The sequence below is a fragment of the Ambystoma mexicanum genome, chromosome 6p (genome assembly GCF_040938575.1).
Source record: "Ambystoma mexicanum isolate Mex_15411 chromosome 6p, UKY_AmexF1_1, whole genome shotgun sequence".
Lineage (NCBI taxonomy): Eukaryota > Metazoa > Chordata > Amphibia > Caudata > Ambystomatidae > Ambystoma > Ambystoma mexicanum.
This window is the reverse complement of record NC_090935.1, coordinates 715,066,575-715,079,481: the sequence shown is the minus strand read 5'-3', so window position 1 is coordinate 715,079,481 and position 12,907 is coordinate 715,066,575. Positions and strand designations below refer to the sequence as shown.

The 12,907-nt window shown below is 49.6% G+C and overlaps 1 protein-coding gene across 3 annotated transcripts in view; it reads right to left on the bottom strand.

Annotated features, from left to right (window-relative positions):
* RASA1 (RAS p21 protein activator 1) overlaps positions 1-12,907 on the bottom strand; it is a 1,760,251-nt gene that overhangs the window by 32,458 nt on the left and 1,714,886 nt on the right. For all 3 annotated transcript variants that reach the window (XM_069627585.1, XM_069627584.1, XM_069627586.1), the window contains one exon: positions 10,018-10,152. In XM_069627585.1, the coding sequence (XP_069483686.1) occupies positions 10,018-10,152 (135 nt within the window). The remainder of the gene's footprint in view (positions 1-10,017; positions 10,153-12,907) is intronic.

The window sequence follows — 12,907 nt, the reverse complement described above, 5'->3', positions numbered from 1 at the left end:
AAGCTTCGCCGGGTTCTCGGACTTCCTCTTACCCGAGCCAGAACATTGGCTTGTGGTTGATGGCGCCGGGGAGGATGCGCACTGCCTGGCAGCCAAGGAGCCCGACCGTTCGGCGCTCCCGGTGCCTGCGGACTCGCGGTGCTTGGCCTTTTGTTGGACCCCCGTCGCCGGGGCGCCCTCACAGGACTTGGAAGACCGCTCGGACTTCTTTTTCTTCTTCTCGCCTGACGGGCTCTTCCCTTCCAGCCAGTTGGCGAGACGGAGGTGGCGATCCTTCATGGTCCGCTCCGACATGTTCCCACAAAACGCACAGTCCTTCTCCCTGTGCGTCTTGTCCTCATGGAGACACTAGAGGCATAACGAATGCTTGTCCTCCTTGAAAACATTCTGAAGCTGGCATCCAGGGCAGGTCCTGAACAGCTTCCCGGGCGTCAAGCTTCCTTTCTCCTGGGCCATGTCCGGTGTAGGCCTTGGAACTTCTGGAATCCTCCAAAAGCATAACTCGACGAAATCTTCACCCTTGAGGGGCGTAGAAAATTCCGAAACGGATCCCCGTTGATCGGATGTAGAAACAGTGGAGCTTGAGGCTCTATTTAACCAAAAAATGAGAAAAATCTCCTGAAAAAGCTCGAAAACGCAGCAAAAGCTCGAGAGCTACAGCACGAGGACTCCAAACACTTGAACGTGCGGTAAAAATCTGAGGATGGCTGCCAGAGGCGGGGCTTAGGGAGAGGGCAGTCATTGGCTGGGGGCAGTATGACCCAGAGACCAGCGATTGGTTACTACCAAGAAAGACAGATCAGAAACAAAAAACTGATACTGATTTTCTTTTCTATACCGAGGATTCCCGACCTGACGACGGGGAATATTCATGAGCATGTGAATCCATGCCAGACCCCATGCTGGAGAACAGTACACACATGCGCAACTACGGGAGGTGGCAAAGGCTCAACATTAAGCATTTCTTACCTCCTCACCAGGATCACCTTAAGCGAACAGGTTGCGCAGCACTGCTTGGCTGACCCTGGACTCCTCTGTGGAATCCCGGTCGACGCAGTAGAATCTCGTGAAGGTGTGCGTCGACCTCCACGTAGCAGCCCTGCAGAAGTCCAGCAGGGGGACACCAGACAAGAACGCCATGGTAGCAGCAATAGCTCTGGTCGAATGGGCTCTGACGGCCGGACAACGGTCGGTTTGCCAACCGATGACAGTGCATGATGCAGCCGGAGAGCCTTCTGGAAATGGAAGCCTTTGAGAGAGCCTTCCCTTGGTTCGCAGGTACAAACAACTGTGATGTCCTCCGAAAACTCTTTGTTCGTCCACGTAGAACTTCATCGCTCTAGCTACATCCAGCTAGTGCAAAGTCCTTTCGGCCGGCTACGAAGGCGACGGGAAAAAGACTGGCAACACCAAGGGCTCATTGAGATGGAAGTCCGACAGCACCTTGGACATGAAGGAGGGGTGCATCCTCAGCACTACCCTCATATCGTGAAAGGGCAGGTATGGAGGCTTGCAGGTTAGCGCCTGGATCTCTCCCACGTGTCGTGCGTAGGTGATGGCCACTAGGAACGCTGTTTTCCACGACAGAAACTTCAACGGGGCCGAATGCAACGGCTCGAATGGCGGACCCATGAGCCTGGTCAGCACCACGTTGAGCTCCCACGCCGTGGCTGGTGCCTTGACCGGTGGGAATGATCGAAACAGTCCTTTCATAAATTCCTTAACCAGGCGATGAGACCACAGGGATGACCGCCATGTAGTCCTGGTGTATCGGGAAATCGCTGCCAGGTGTATCTTGATTGAAGCGTGAGATAGTCCAGCTTTGGCTAGAGACAGTAGGTACGGCAATACTTGAGGGGCTGTAATCCGCAGAGGGTTAATCTTCTGTGCCCGGCACCAGATAGAGAACCTCTTCCACTTATTTCCGTAGCAATTGAGAGTTGAGGACGCCCCTGGCCTTCGCAAGAACCTCTCTGCAGTCGGCCAGGATATCGTACCCTCCAAACTCTAGTGCTGCAGGAGCCAGGCCTGCAAGTTCAGCGACTCTGGGTCGTGATGAAGAATGGCGCCTCCTTCTCTGGAGAGAAGATCTGCGTCTGTCGTCAGCTTGACTGGTGTGGCCGCTGACAAGTCCAGAAGGTCCGGGAATCAGATCTGTCTCGGCCACGCCGGTGCGACGAGGATCATTCTGCACCGGGACTTCTTAAGCTGGTTGATGAGTCGGAGCAGCAGCGGCGGCAACGGAGGGAACGCATATACGAACAGGCCGTCCCAGGGGAACGAGAAAGCATTGCCCATGCTCCTCGGTTGGGGAAACCTGCTGGCGAACCTCTGGCACTTGGAGTTCGTTGCCGTTGTGAACAGGTCGATCTGGGGTTTGCCTCATCGCTGAAAGAGTCGGTCCATTTGGTCCTGGCGTAGTTCGGACTCGTGGCACGAGCGCAGCTCTTGGCTGAGTGAGTCGGCGATGGTGTTTTTTATCCCTGCCAGATGAAACGGCACCAAAAACATCCCTTGAGCAACGGCCCAATGCCACAGATACTGGGCTTCCTTGGACAGGGCTGGGGACCTGGTTCAAGCCCTGCTTCCGGATGTAAAACATTGTGGTGGTGTTGTCGGTGAAGATCCTCACTACCTTGCCCTTGAGGGACGGGAGAAAGGACCTGAGGGCCCAGAACACTGCTCGGAGCTCCAGGATGTTGATGTGGAGCGGCTTCTCCTCCGGGAGCCAAAGGCCTCTCGCGTGGAGATCTCCAGTGTGCGCTCCCCACCCCTCCAGGGAGGCATCTGTCGTCACCGTCACCTGGTGGGCGGGGGTCTGAAATTCTGTTTCTGCCGCGAGATGAGCGCGGGTGCCCCAACACCGGATCGCTCGACGGAAGGTCTTGTCGAGAGGGATCCGGTCTTCGGAGCTGCCCGGTGCTTGTATCCAGTGGGTGTCGAGGAACTCCTGTAGAGGGCGCATCCGAATCCTGCACAGGCGCACGAGATATATGCAAGAGGACATCATCCCGAGGAGGGACTCGATGGACCTCACCTTGGCCACGTCCGTGGCCAGCAGACGCTGCACCTTGCCTAGCATGGCCTTTGTCCTTTCCTCCGACGGTGAGGCCAGACGCGGCACTATGTCGAACTTGGCTCCCAGAAACAGTGCAAGGGGACCAGGTGGGACTTGAGGAAGTTGATGGAGAACCCCAGGTCTGTGAGTAGCTGGACGGTCTTCGCTGTGTGTTCCACGGCGAGCTCCATTGTCCTTGCGCGGATGAGCCAATCGTCCAGGTAGGGGTAGTCGTGGCTCCCCTGTACGTGCAGCCGCGCTGCCACTGGAGCGATTTCAGTCCGAACGGGAGGGCCTTGAACTGGTATTGCCGCCCTTGGACCACGAACCTGAGGAACTTTCGGTGTCCTTTTAAAATGAGTATGTGAAAGTATGCATCCTCCAAATCTGACGACGACAGGAAATCGCCCTCCTCCAGCTGTCCCAGCACGTGCTGGAGGGTGACCATCCGGAACTTCTGTGCCTTGATGTACTTGTTCAGTCGTAGCAGGTCCAGGATGGGTCGCCATCCTCCTGTCTTCTTTTTTACGAGGAAGTACCTTGAGTATACTCCGGATCCCTGGAGCCTCTTCGGGACGAGCTCGATGGCACCTTTTTTGAGCATCGCCCTTACCTCCAATAGCAGTTGAGGGATGTGATTTTCCTTCCTGACCACGGGTGGAATGTGGGGGCACTTTTTTAGGAATTCGAGGGCGTGCCCCTGGGCCAGGGCATCCAGCACCCAACGGTCGGTGGAGATTGACTCCCACACGAACTTCGCCAGCGGGCCTCCCACCGGGATGCTTTGGTGGGGGCCCGACACCACGGTCGGTTCAATCTTGCTTGGAGGATGCCTTGCCGCCTTGGCCTCCCTGGAGACGACGGCGGGCTCCACCCGACTTGCCCCATCCTCTATAGGCTTCCTGCGACGAGGAGCAGGTCGCTTGGCGGTACGTCGAGGAGCCACCGCCGAATCCCTTGGAGGCACCCTGCTTGCCTCTGCTGCTCCGAAAGGACGGCCTTCATTGCCAGAGAACACCTAGGGCCTTAGCTGTCTCTGTGTCAGCCTTGATGGCTTGGAGGGACTCATCCACTGTTTTCCCAAACAGATTGTTCCCGTCGAACGGCATGTCCAAAACCTTGACTTGTACGTCGCCTTGAAACACCCTCGTCGTCTAAGGCAAACGCTGTTGCCTAGCTGGCGGAAACCGGTGTCGGCAATGTCTGTTGCCACCGTTATCGCGTGGTCCGACGCCACCTCGCCTTCTTGCAAGATCTCCAGGGCCTCGGCCCTCTTGTCGTCTGGTAGGAAGTCCAACAGGGGGGCGATCTTGTACCATAACTCCCTGTCGTAGCGGTCGAAGCGGGCCACGATCGCAAGGGCGTTGGCTGCCTTAATCATCGTTGCCGCCGACGAGATAACTAGTCGTCCCATTGCGCCCAGCTTCTTTCCTTCGCCGTCCGGCGGGGACTTTGATGTTGAGGCCGATGCCCCCCACGCTTTCTTCTTGGCCACCGGAGAGACGACCGAGAAAGGGGTCGGTTGTGCCCTAAAGCACAAAGGGGCCGTGTCGGGGACCCGGTACTTCTTCTCGTACCGATCCCTCTTGGCAGGCGTCGTAGATGGGTTCTTGAGAAGGGTGAGGCCCTCGTCCCAGATGTCATCCAGCAGAGGCACGTCGAGGACTGTTTTCCTCTAGGCCTCGCGCCGTTGGTAAAGGAAACCTTCCTTCTTCTCTTCGGGGCAGAGCTGGAAAAGCTTGGATGCCCTGGTGATCATTGCATGGAAAGATCCGATCAGGTCGAATGGGGAGGCCCGGGCTGGGGGCGATGGGAGCTCCGTCCCGTCGTCACCGCTGTCGGTACCCGTCGTGGCCGTGTCTGTTCCCGTGTCATCCCCAGGGACGGGGGACGTGGGCAAAGGTTGATTAGGCCGCGAGGGCTGAAAAGGCGGGGCTGGATGGATCCGTCTACCAAAAAATGAGAAATTCTGTTTGAAAAAAGCGCGAAAACGCAGCAAAACCTCGAGAGCTAAACACGAGGACTCCCAACACCTGAGCGTGCGGTAAAAATCTGAGGCTGGCTGCCAGAAGCGGGGCTTAGGGAGAGGGCAGTCATTGGCTGGTGGCAGTATGACCCAGAGACCAGTGATTGGTTACTACTGAGAAAGACAGATCAGAAACGAAACTGATACTGATTTTTTCTTTACCGAGGATTCCCAGCCTGACGGGGAATATTCATGAGCATGTGAATCCATGCCAGACCCCATGCTGGAGAAGGTGACAAGCTTTGCAGCACTCTCAACGGTCTTCCGGAGCGTTGATTGACAGGAGTCACAATCCTACATGTTGTGGTGTTCCTCAAGGCACCAAAGGCAAACCCTGTGGGCATCAGACATGGACATTTGCATCCTGCAGTATTGTACATGTGAAAAAGAATGGATATCATGGGTGCAGTGACTCCATATATACTGGCCCAGACTTCACGTCTGGATTCTGAGCATGCATGGGCACCAGGCTGAGCAGACAGATGCATTGCACCTCCCTGGTGGCTGAAAAGGTTTCTGAAGTTAGGTGGCGCAGGAGAATATCTTAGAGGAGGTGTTTGTGGGAATGAGGAATCCAATATGTCTTTCAATTTGGCAAGTGCTTAGCAACAGTGGCAATGGTATCTCACCCAAAGACTATAACAAAGCGCTGCAGTTGGACTCCTGCTAAAACTCAATAAGTGAGAACATATCACGCCAGCACTAAGGTCAGTACATTGGTTACCAGTCAAGAAAAGAATCTATTTTAAAAAACGTTGCATTCTTCAGAGAGCAATTCACGGCCAAGGAGCAGAATTCCGGCAAGAAACAACCTCCATCTACAGACCAAACAGTACCCTTTGGTCTAGCAAAGACATGGGCCTTCAACCTAAACATTATTCCAAAATGAAATATGGTGGATCAGCATTTTCAAGCATCTCAACGAGACTCTGGAACTCTCGCCCCAAGGTAATACGCACATGACAGGAGTATCTGATCTTCAGGAAAGCAGTAAAAACATAGCTGTTCTAGCTGATCAGTATGCTGAGCTAACTTGCAAGCCACAGGCCATTGTCAAAGAGACCAAATGTAGCTGACCACAGCACCCAGGCTTCAGTTAGACAACCAGCTACCTGTGTGACAACCTGATGCCAGGAGGATTGCGCTCTTTCCCCCACAAGCCGATACAAATTGCCTCCATACTGCTGCAAACATATGACACGCAAACCAACTATGCCACTCAAACACGACAGCTTTAGCACCCCTCCCACACAAACACCAAACAGCAGAACTTCACACCTCTGCCAATAACTTGCATAATCTCAACACGGTCAATGCATCCTTACACTACTGGCACACAAGTCCTCCTATATGGATGCTAATGCCTTGCATGCCCAGCAACACAGACCACCTTGAAACAAACCCCCACCCCACCCACACACAGGGGATTTTCCAAATTGAAACTACAAACACCATAGCAAACGTACTCATACACTCACCCTCTCTTCCCATTAACAAACCCACTCATATTTGCAGATCCGCCAGGGCGCTCTGAGGCCATGCAAATGGCAGAGGTGAGCGGTATAAATTCCACAAATCTAACATAATAACACAAGGGATGTGGATGAACCTTAACATTGGATGGCCAGACTGAAGGCAATCTGGGGAGAGTTTGGGCATTAAGATATGGCGCAAATGGGTAAACAGGTTTATCTTGGCTTTGAAGTTGGAAGTCTCTGGAAGCTGCAGTTAGTCCGAGTTCTCGAACTTACTCTCTCCAAGTGGCTAAGGTACATCTTTGCCTAAGGCAACAAAGGCCTGATGGTTGAGGTGTTATCACAGCTGATTCGACCCTCACGGGGAATGCGAGTACTTGGTCTCCTCCTTGGAGGTGGAATTTATTTTCCAAATGTACCGGGCATAACTTCCATCAAGTCTTGAAGGGTCTTGCAAATTCCAGACAAGGACACTACAACCACATCTTCAGGCGAGACTTCAGATTCCATAAGATTTCACATAACTAGAGCAGACCATAAACACTTATAGGAATTAGGGATAAGGATACCAAATCCCAATCAGAATGTTTCACCCATTCAAAATTCTGGCAGCCACACAATCCGAGGTTGTTGTCACAATTAACTTTAGAGAACTTCTTCTCAGGGGAAATCTCAGTAAGTAGATTCATTCCAGACATCCCAGTACAACTGGCTGGGTCAAGACTTCTTGACCCACACCATCAGCAACATTTTCAAGCAGATCATGGCCATATATTGTCACATTGCACCTAACCATAGTGCCATACTGAGAGAAAAATAGGGACATGGTGTCCTGGGGTGCACATCAGCGATTGTGCCCTTGACAGTCTAGTGATAGAGGGGCATTCAAAGTTAAACATACAGGAATAATGAAAAGAAATTAGGAAAAATTCAGGGTGGTTGTGCTGCCACATACATGCCACTTATGACTTTCAATCTTCAAGGAGCACAATAATTAAAAACTGCATTTCTGGAATTAAGGCCTTATTAAAAGTATGGAAGTGCAGTAGAAAAGCAACGTTAACAGAAATACTGCACTGCCATATTCGGATTTGAAGGAAAAGTGGAGCAAAAACCTGCAACACTTTGCTGAAGGTATTGGCTTCACTTGAAGTTCAAAAAAGTAGGAACTGCCAATAGCAGAACTACCACCAATGGTAAATCCCCCAATCCCCAATGGGGTTCTATGTGATTACATAACGGACAAGATCACCACCAATCAGAAGGATTTACCATCAGTTTTGAGGCGGTATTATGGCGGTAACGTTGAACGAATATGTCAGAATTAGCCCTTGTAATTCGACCATACTTTTAATGAGGCCCCTTAAGTGAATGGTCAGAGCGAGTCAAAAACATGGAACTCAAGAAAAAGCTGAAACAACGTCTCTAAAATCAAATCAGTATAACAAGAGACCGATTACTAAAGAGTACTCAATACAAGCAGTTAAAAAAAAGTTTGGGCTACTTGAAAGGTTCATTGAGCCTCAAAATAAGTGGAAACGTATTAAATAAAGTTGGCATTTTAAATTGCAGAGGTTTATAAGTAGTACACACAACAGAATAATTGTGGGATTCACCAACTGCAATACATGATAAAATATTCTTTGAACTTAATTAGGACAATGCAAGACAGGCCTATCATGCTGAATTTAAAATGGCACACTATGAAATGTATAGGACCACAGTAATCTGGCCTCATTGTATCAGGCACAGCTTTATGGTCCTGGTTTCTCAGCCAGCAAGCCTTTACAATATGGGACTTGTAGCATTGTTTTTTCCATTGCAAGTAAGTTTAGGGATTGAATTTGAGACCGTAGGTGACTATGGAACATGTAAACAGTCACGTATTATTAGAGCGGCGCAATTGACTGCTCCGTTTCATAGATTTACAGTAAATCAGGGAGGCTTCACTATTTGGGGCACACATCAACTCTATATACAAGTCTTGTCCCCTATGATCACCTATGGTGTGGAACTCTCCTTAATACTGACCTGAAATGGTTACAGGTGATAGAGTGAAAGTTTTGGCGCTCTATCCTGGGCCTACCACCAGGAATCCCCATGGCAATATTAAGATTAGACTTGGGGCTGACCTCGTTGAAAGCTCTAGTACTAAAAAAGCGAGCCCTACTCTATTTGAAAATGAGTGGTGTGACCAACAATGAGCTATTAAATGCTGTCCATCAAGAGATTTCTAAAATTAATCCCCCTTGCCCCTTGAAGGAGCAGATGATTAAATTTCTGACGGCCATTGGGTGGCAAATCCAGGTGGGCAGTATTACAGAAGAAGCGCAGAAGGCCCTGGGTAAACGTATAGATCTTTGGGATTGGTTAGAGAACTACGACCATCTCCGAGATCTGAAAAGCTATCAGTTTGTCTGGTACAGACTGTATAACTTTAAAAAAAAAAACAGAGTTACTTGAACCTGTGGCCTGATGTGAGACTTGGACGCTTCATTTTACTCTTAAGGCTTGAACAACTACCCACGTTAATGATCAGTGGGAGAAGAGATTGCTCCAGAATCACGGCTCTGTCGATTATGTAATAAAGCGAATCAGCCAGAGACAGCCAGATACTTGTTGACAGAATTGTTGACAGAATGCCACAAAATGCTAAGTGACATAAATCTCTGTTTGGGCAATTTTGTGCACAGCTATGGATATATCAAAGAGGAATTATTTTGGCATTACTGTATTAATTCCAACAGCACAAGGCTCCTGACGGCATTGTACAACATATGGCTGAAGGTGGAAACTAGCCTTCACATAACTATATAGAAAGACACAAACATTTATCATAGAACAGCCACCGCTGAAGCCCTAGTCTTTCTGTCACTTTGCCAGGGGTCCGTATCCGAACAGGATTTGCTATCATATTAAACCATCATTGTGCAGTTCTGTTAACTTAATGTTGAAAGTTTGCCCTATGGAGTAGCTGTCAATATGAGGCATTGTATGGGTGCTGACCTACTACTACTAAATTCAGACTATTGAAATCTGAAATTCCACTGATGTTGACATCATGGTTTGTTTGTTTAGGGAATTTAATGTATTTTTCTTCTTTCTTATCTTTGTATTTAAATGATATGTATTTCTTCTTATTATGATAATTCTTATTTTCTTACGATTTTCTTATGTAAAAGCTATGCTAATATGTAAAGTTCCAATGTAAACTAAATCACAATAAATATATTATTATTATTATTATTGCAAGTACGGACCTAGAAATGAAGCATGCAAACAGCTATTGAGAAAAAAGTCAGGATTTTAGTTACACTAACATTTGACGCTTCAGAATGATGAAAGTTCTGCTGTCAAGGCTTGCCGGACATTTAATAATGTTATCCTATGACAGGCGCAAAGGAAATGACTGATATTCAGTACAGTGTTATAGTGTAAAAGAGTGTAGCCATTTTCACCTGCTGTGGACCTCGCTCATTGCTAAGTGTTCGAAGTTCATCTGAATGTGTCACACACATTTCGTGTAAAGCTGCTAGATCACGAGGCAAGTCAGTTCTTGAATATTCTGTAGTGTCAGGAAGTTCTGGAACATTCTTTAAAAAGCAAAGACAAGAACACACTGTGATGTAAAAAGTTGAAAATAGCAGTAAACAAATCGATTTATGGTCATTTGGATAATAGGAACAAGTTACTTAACTTTAAGGAACAAGTTACTTACCTGTAACTATTGTTCTCCAGCATGGGTCGGGCATGGATTCACATGCTCTTGAATATTCCCTGTCAGGCCGGGAATCCTTGGTAAAAGAAAAACCAGTTTCACTTTCACTTACAAACTGTCTTTCTCCTTTAAACCAATCACTGAACTCTGGGTCATACCGCCACCCAGCCAATGACTGTCCTTTTTTGTCACTTTGCCAGGGGTCCGTATCCGAACAGGATTTGCTAGCATATTAAACCATCATTGTGCAGTTCTGTTAACTTAATGTTGAAAGTTTGCCCTATGGAGTAGCTGTCAATATGAGGCATTGTATGGGTGCTGACCTACTACTACTAAATTGAGACTATTGAAATCTGAAATTCTACTGATGTTGACATCATGGTTTGTTTGTTTAGGGAATTTAATGAATTTTTCTTCTTTCTTATCTTTGTATTTAAATGATATGTATTTCTGAACTCTGGGTCATACTGCCACCCAGCCAATGACTGTCCTCTCCCTAAGCCCCTCCTCTGGAAGCCATCTTCAGATTTGGTAGCATAGCATGTAAAGTGGTAGTATGACCAAGAAGAGCCACAGAGGGGCAGTAGGGAGGGTTTGCATGTGAATCCATGCCAGACCCATGCTGGAGAACAATAGTTACAGGTAAGTAACTTTTTCCTTCTCCAGCATGTGGTCTGGCATGGATTCACATGCTCATGAATAGAGAATAGATTGCAGTACAACATTACACAAACACAGGACGTGGCAAGGCTCAACAGAAGCAATTACTCTTACCTATGGAACAGGCTCACCTTCAAGCAAACAGGTTGCGCAGCACCGCTTGGTCAACCCTGGATTCCCCTCTGGAATCCCTGTCGACGCTGTAGAATATTGCGAAAGTGTGCGTGGACCTCCACGTAGCAGCCCTGCAGACAGGGGCAAACCAGACAGGAATGCCGTTGTCGCAGCGATCGCTCTGGTGGAATCGGCTCAAAGGCGGCCGGGCAGCGGTCAGTTTGTCAACCGGTGACAGTGTGTGATACAGCCGGAGAGCCACCTGGAGATAGAAACTTTGGACAATGCCTTCCGATGGTTCACAGGACCAAAGTACACAAAAAGTTGAGACGTATTTCGGAAACTCTTCGTACGTGTCACATAGAACTAAAGAGCACAAGGCACATCCAGCGAGTGCAAAATCCTTTCAGAAGGTGACAAAGGTTTTGTAAAGAACACGGGCAACACCAATGACTCGTTGAGGTGTAATTCCGACTGAACCTTCGGCATGAATGAGGGGTGTGTCCGCAGCACCACCCTTGTGTTGTGAAAAGTCATACACCTGTTTGCAGGACAGGGCCTGGATCTCACCTACCCTCCTGGCAAATGTGGCCACGAGGAAAGCAGTTTTCCACGATAGGAACTTGAGAGGGACCTGATGCATAGGCTTAAAGGGGGCCCCCATGAGCCTCGTAAGTACCACATTGAGTTACCACACCGGGGCAGGCGCCTTCACCGGCGGGATCCTTAGAAACAGTCTTTTGGGGAACTACTTGATGAGGCGGTGGAATCAAAGAGAAGACCGTTCCGGAGACCTGGTATAGTGAGCGATAGCCACCAGACGCAAATTGATGGAGGTGTGCGCCAGCCCCACCTTGGCCAAGGACAAGTATGGAAGAATCTGCAGGAGTGTGACCCTCAGAAGGTTGATCTTCTGTGTCCGGCACCACGCCACAAAAAGTTTCCTCTTGTGCCCATAGCACTTCAGAGTCGACGATGCTCTAGCGTGGCAAGGACCTCCCTGCAGTCCGCCAGCAGCTCCTACCCTCCAAACTCTAAAGCTGCAGGAGCCAAGCCTTCAGGTTCACCGATCCTGGGTCGTGATGTAGGATTGCGCCTTGTTCTCTGGCGAGCAGATCCACGACCACCGGCAGCTTGACCGGGAGTGACGTCGACAGGCTGAGAAGACCCAGGTACCAAATCTGCTCTGACCATGCCGGGGCGTGTGGATCATACTGCATCGCCCCACAGTTTGAGTTGATTGATGACTTGCAGCAGGAGAGGCAACGCATACAGGAACAGGCCCTCCAACGGGAAGGAAAATGCACCCCCCCCCATGCTCCCTGGCTGGTGGAACCTGCTGGCGAATCTCTGGCATTTGTATATCGTCGCTGTCGCAAACAGATCAATCTGGGGTCTGCCACATCTGAGGAAGAGGCTGTCCACTTGATCCTGTCAAAGTTCCCACTCGTGGCAAGAGTGCATCTCCTTGCTGAGGTAGTCTGCGATGGTGTTCTTGACTCCCGAAAGGTGAAAAGGAACGAGGACCATCACTTACGACTAGTCCTGTGTCTCATTTGGAAAGTGCCAGGGATCTGGTACCCCCCTGCTTCCTGATGTAGAACGGTGTGGTATAGTCGGTTAAGACCCTCACCACCTTGCCCTTGAGTGACAGAAGGTACGACTTGAGGGACCAGAACACTGCCTGCAGCTCCAGAACATTGATGTGGAGATCCCTCGCTTCCTGTAGTCACAGGCCTCTGGCGTGGAGACGTCCGGTGTGGGCTCCATAGCCCTCCAGGGAAGCATTTGTGGTGACAGTCTCCTGGTATGGGGGGCTTGGGAAATCTGTGCTCCCAACGATGTTGCAACGCTCG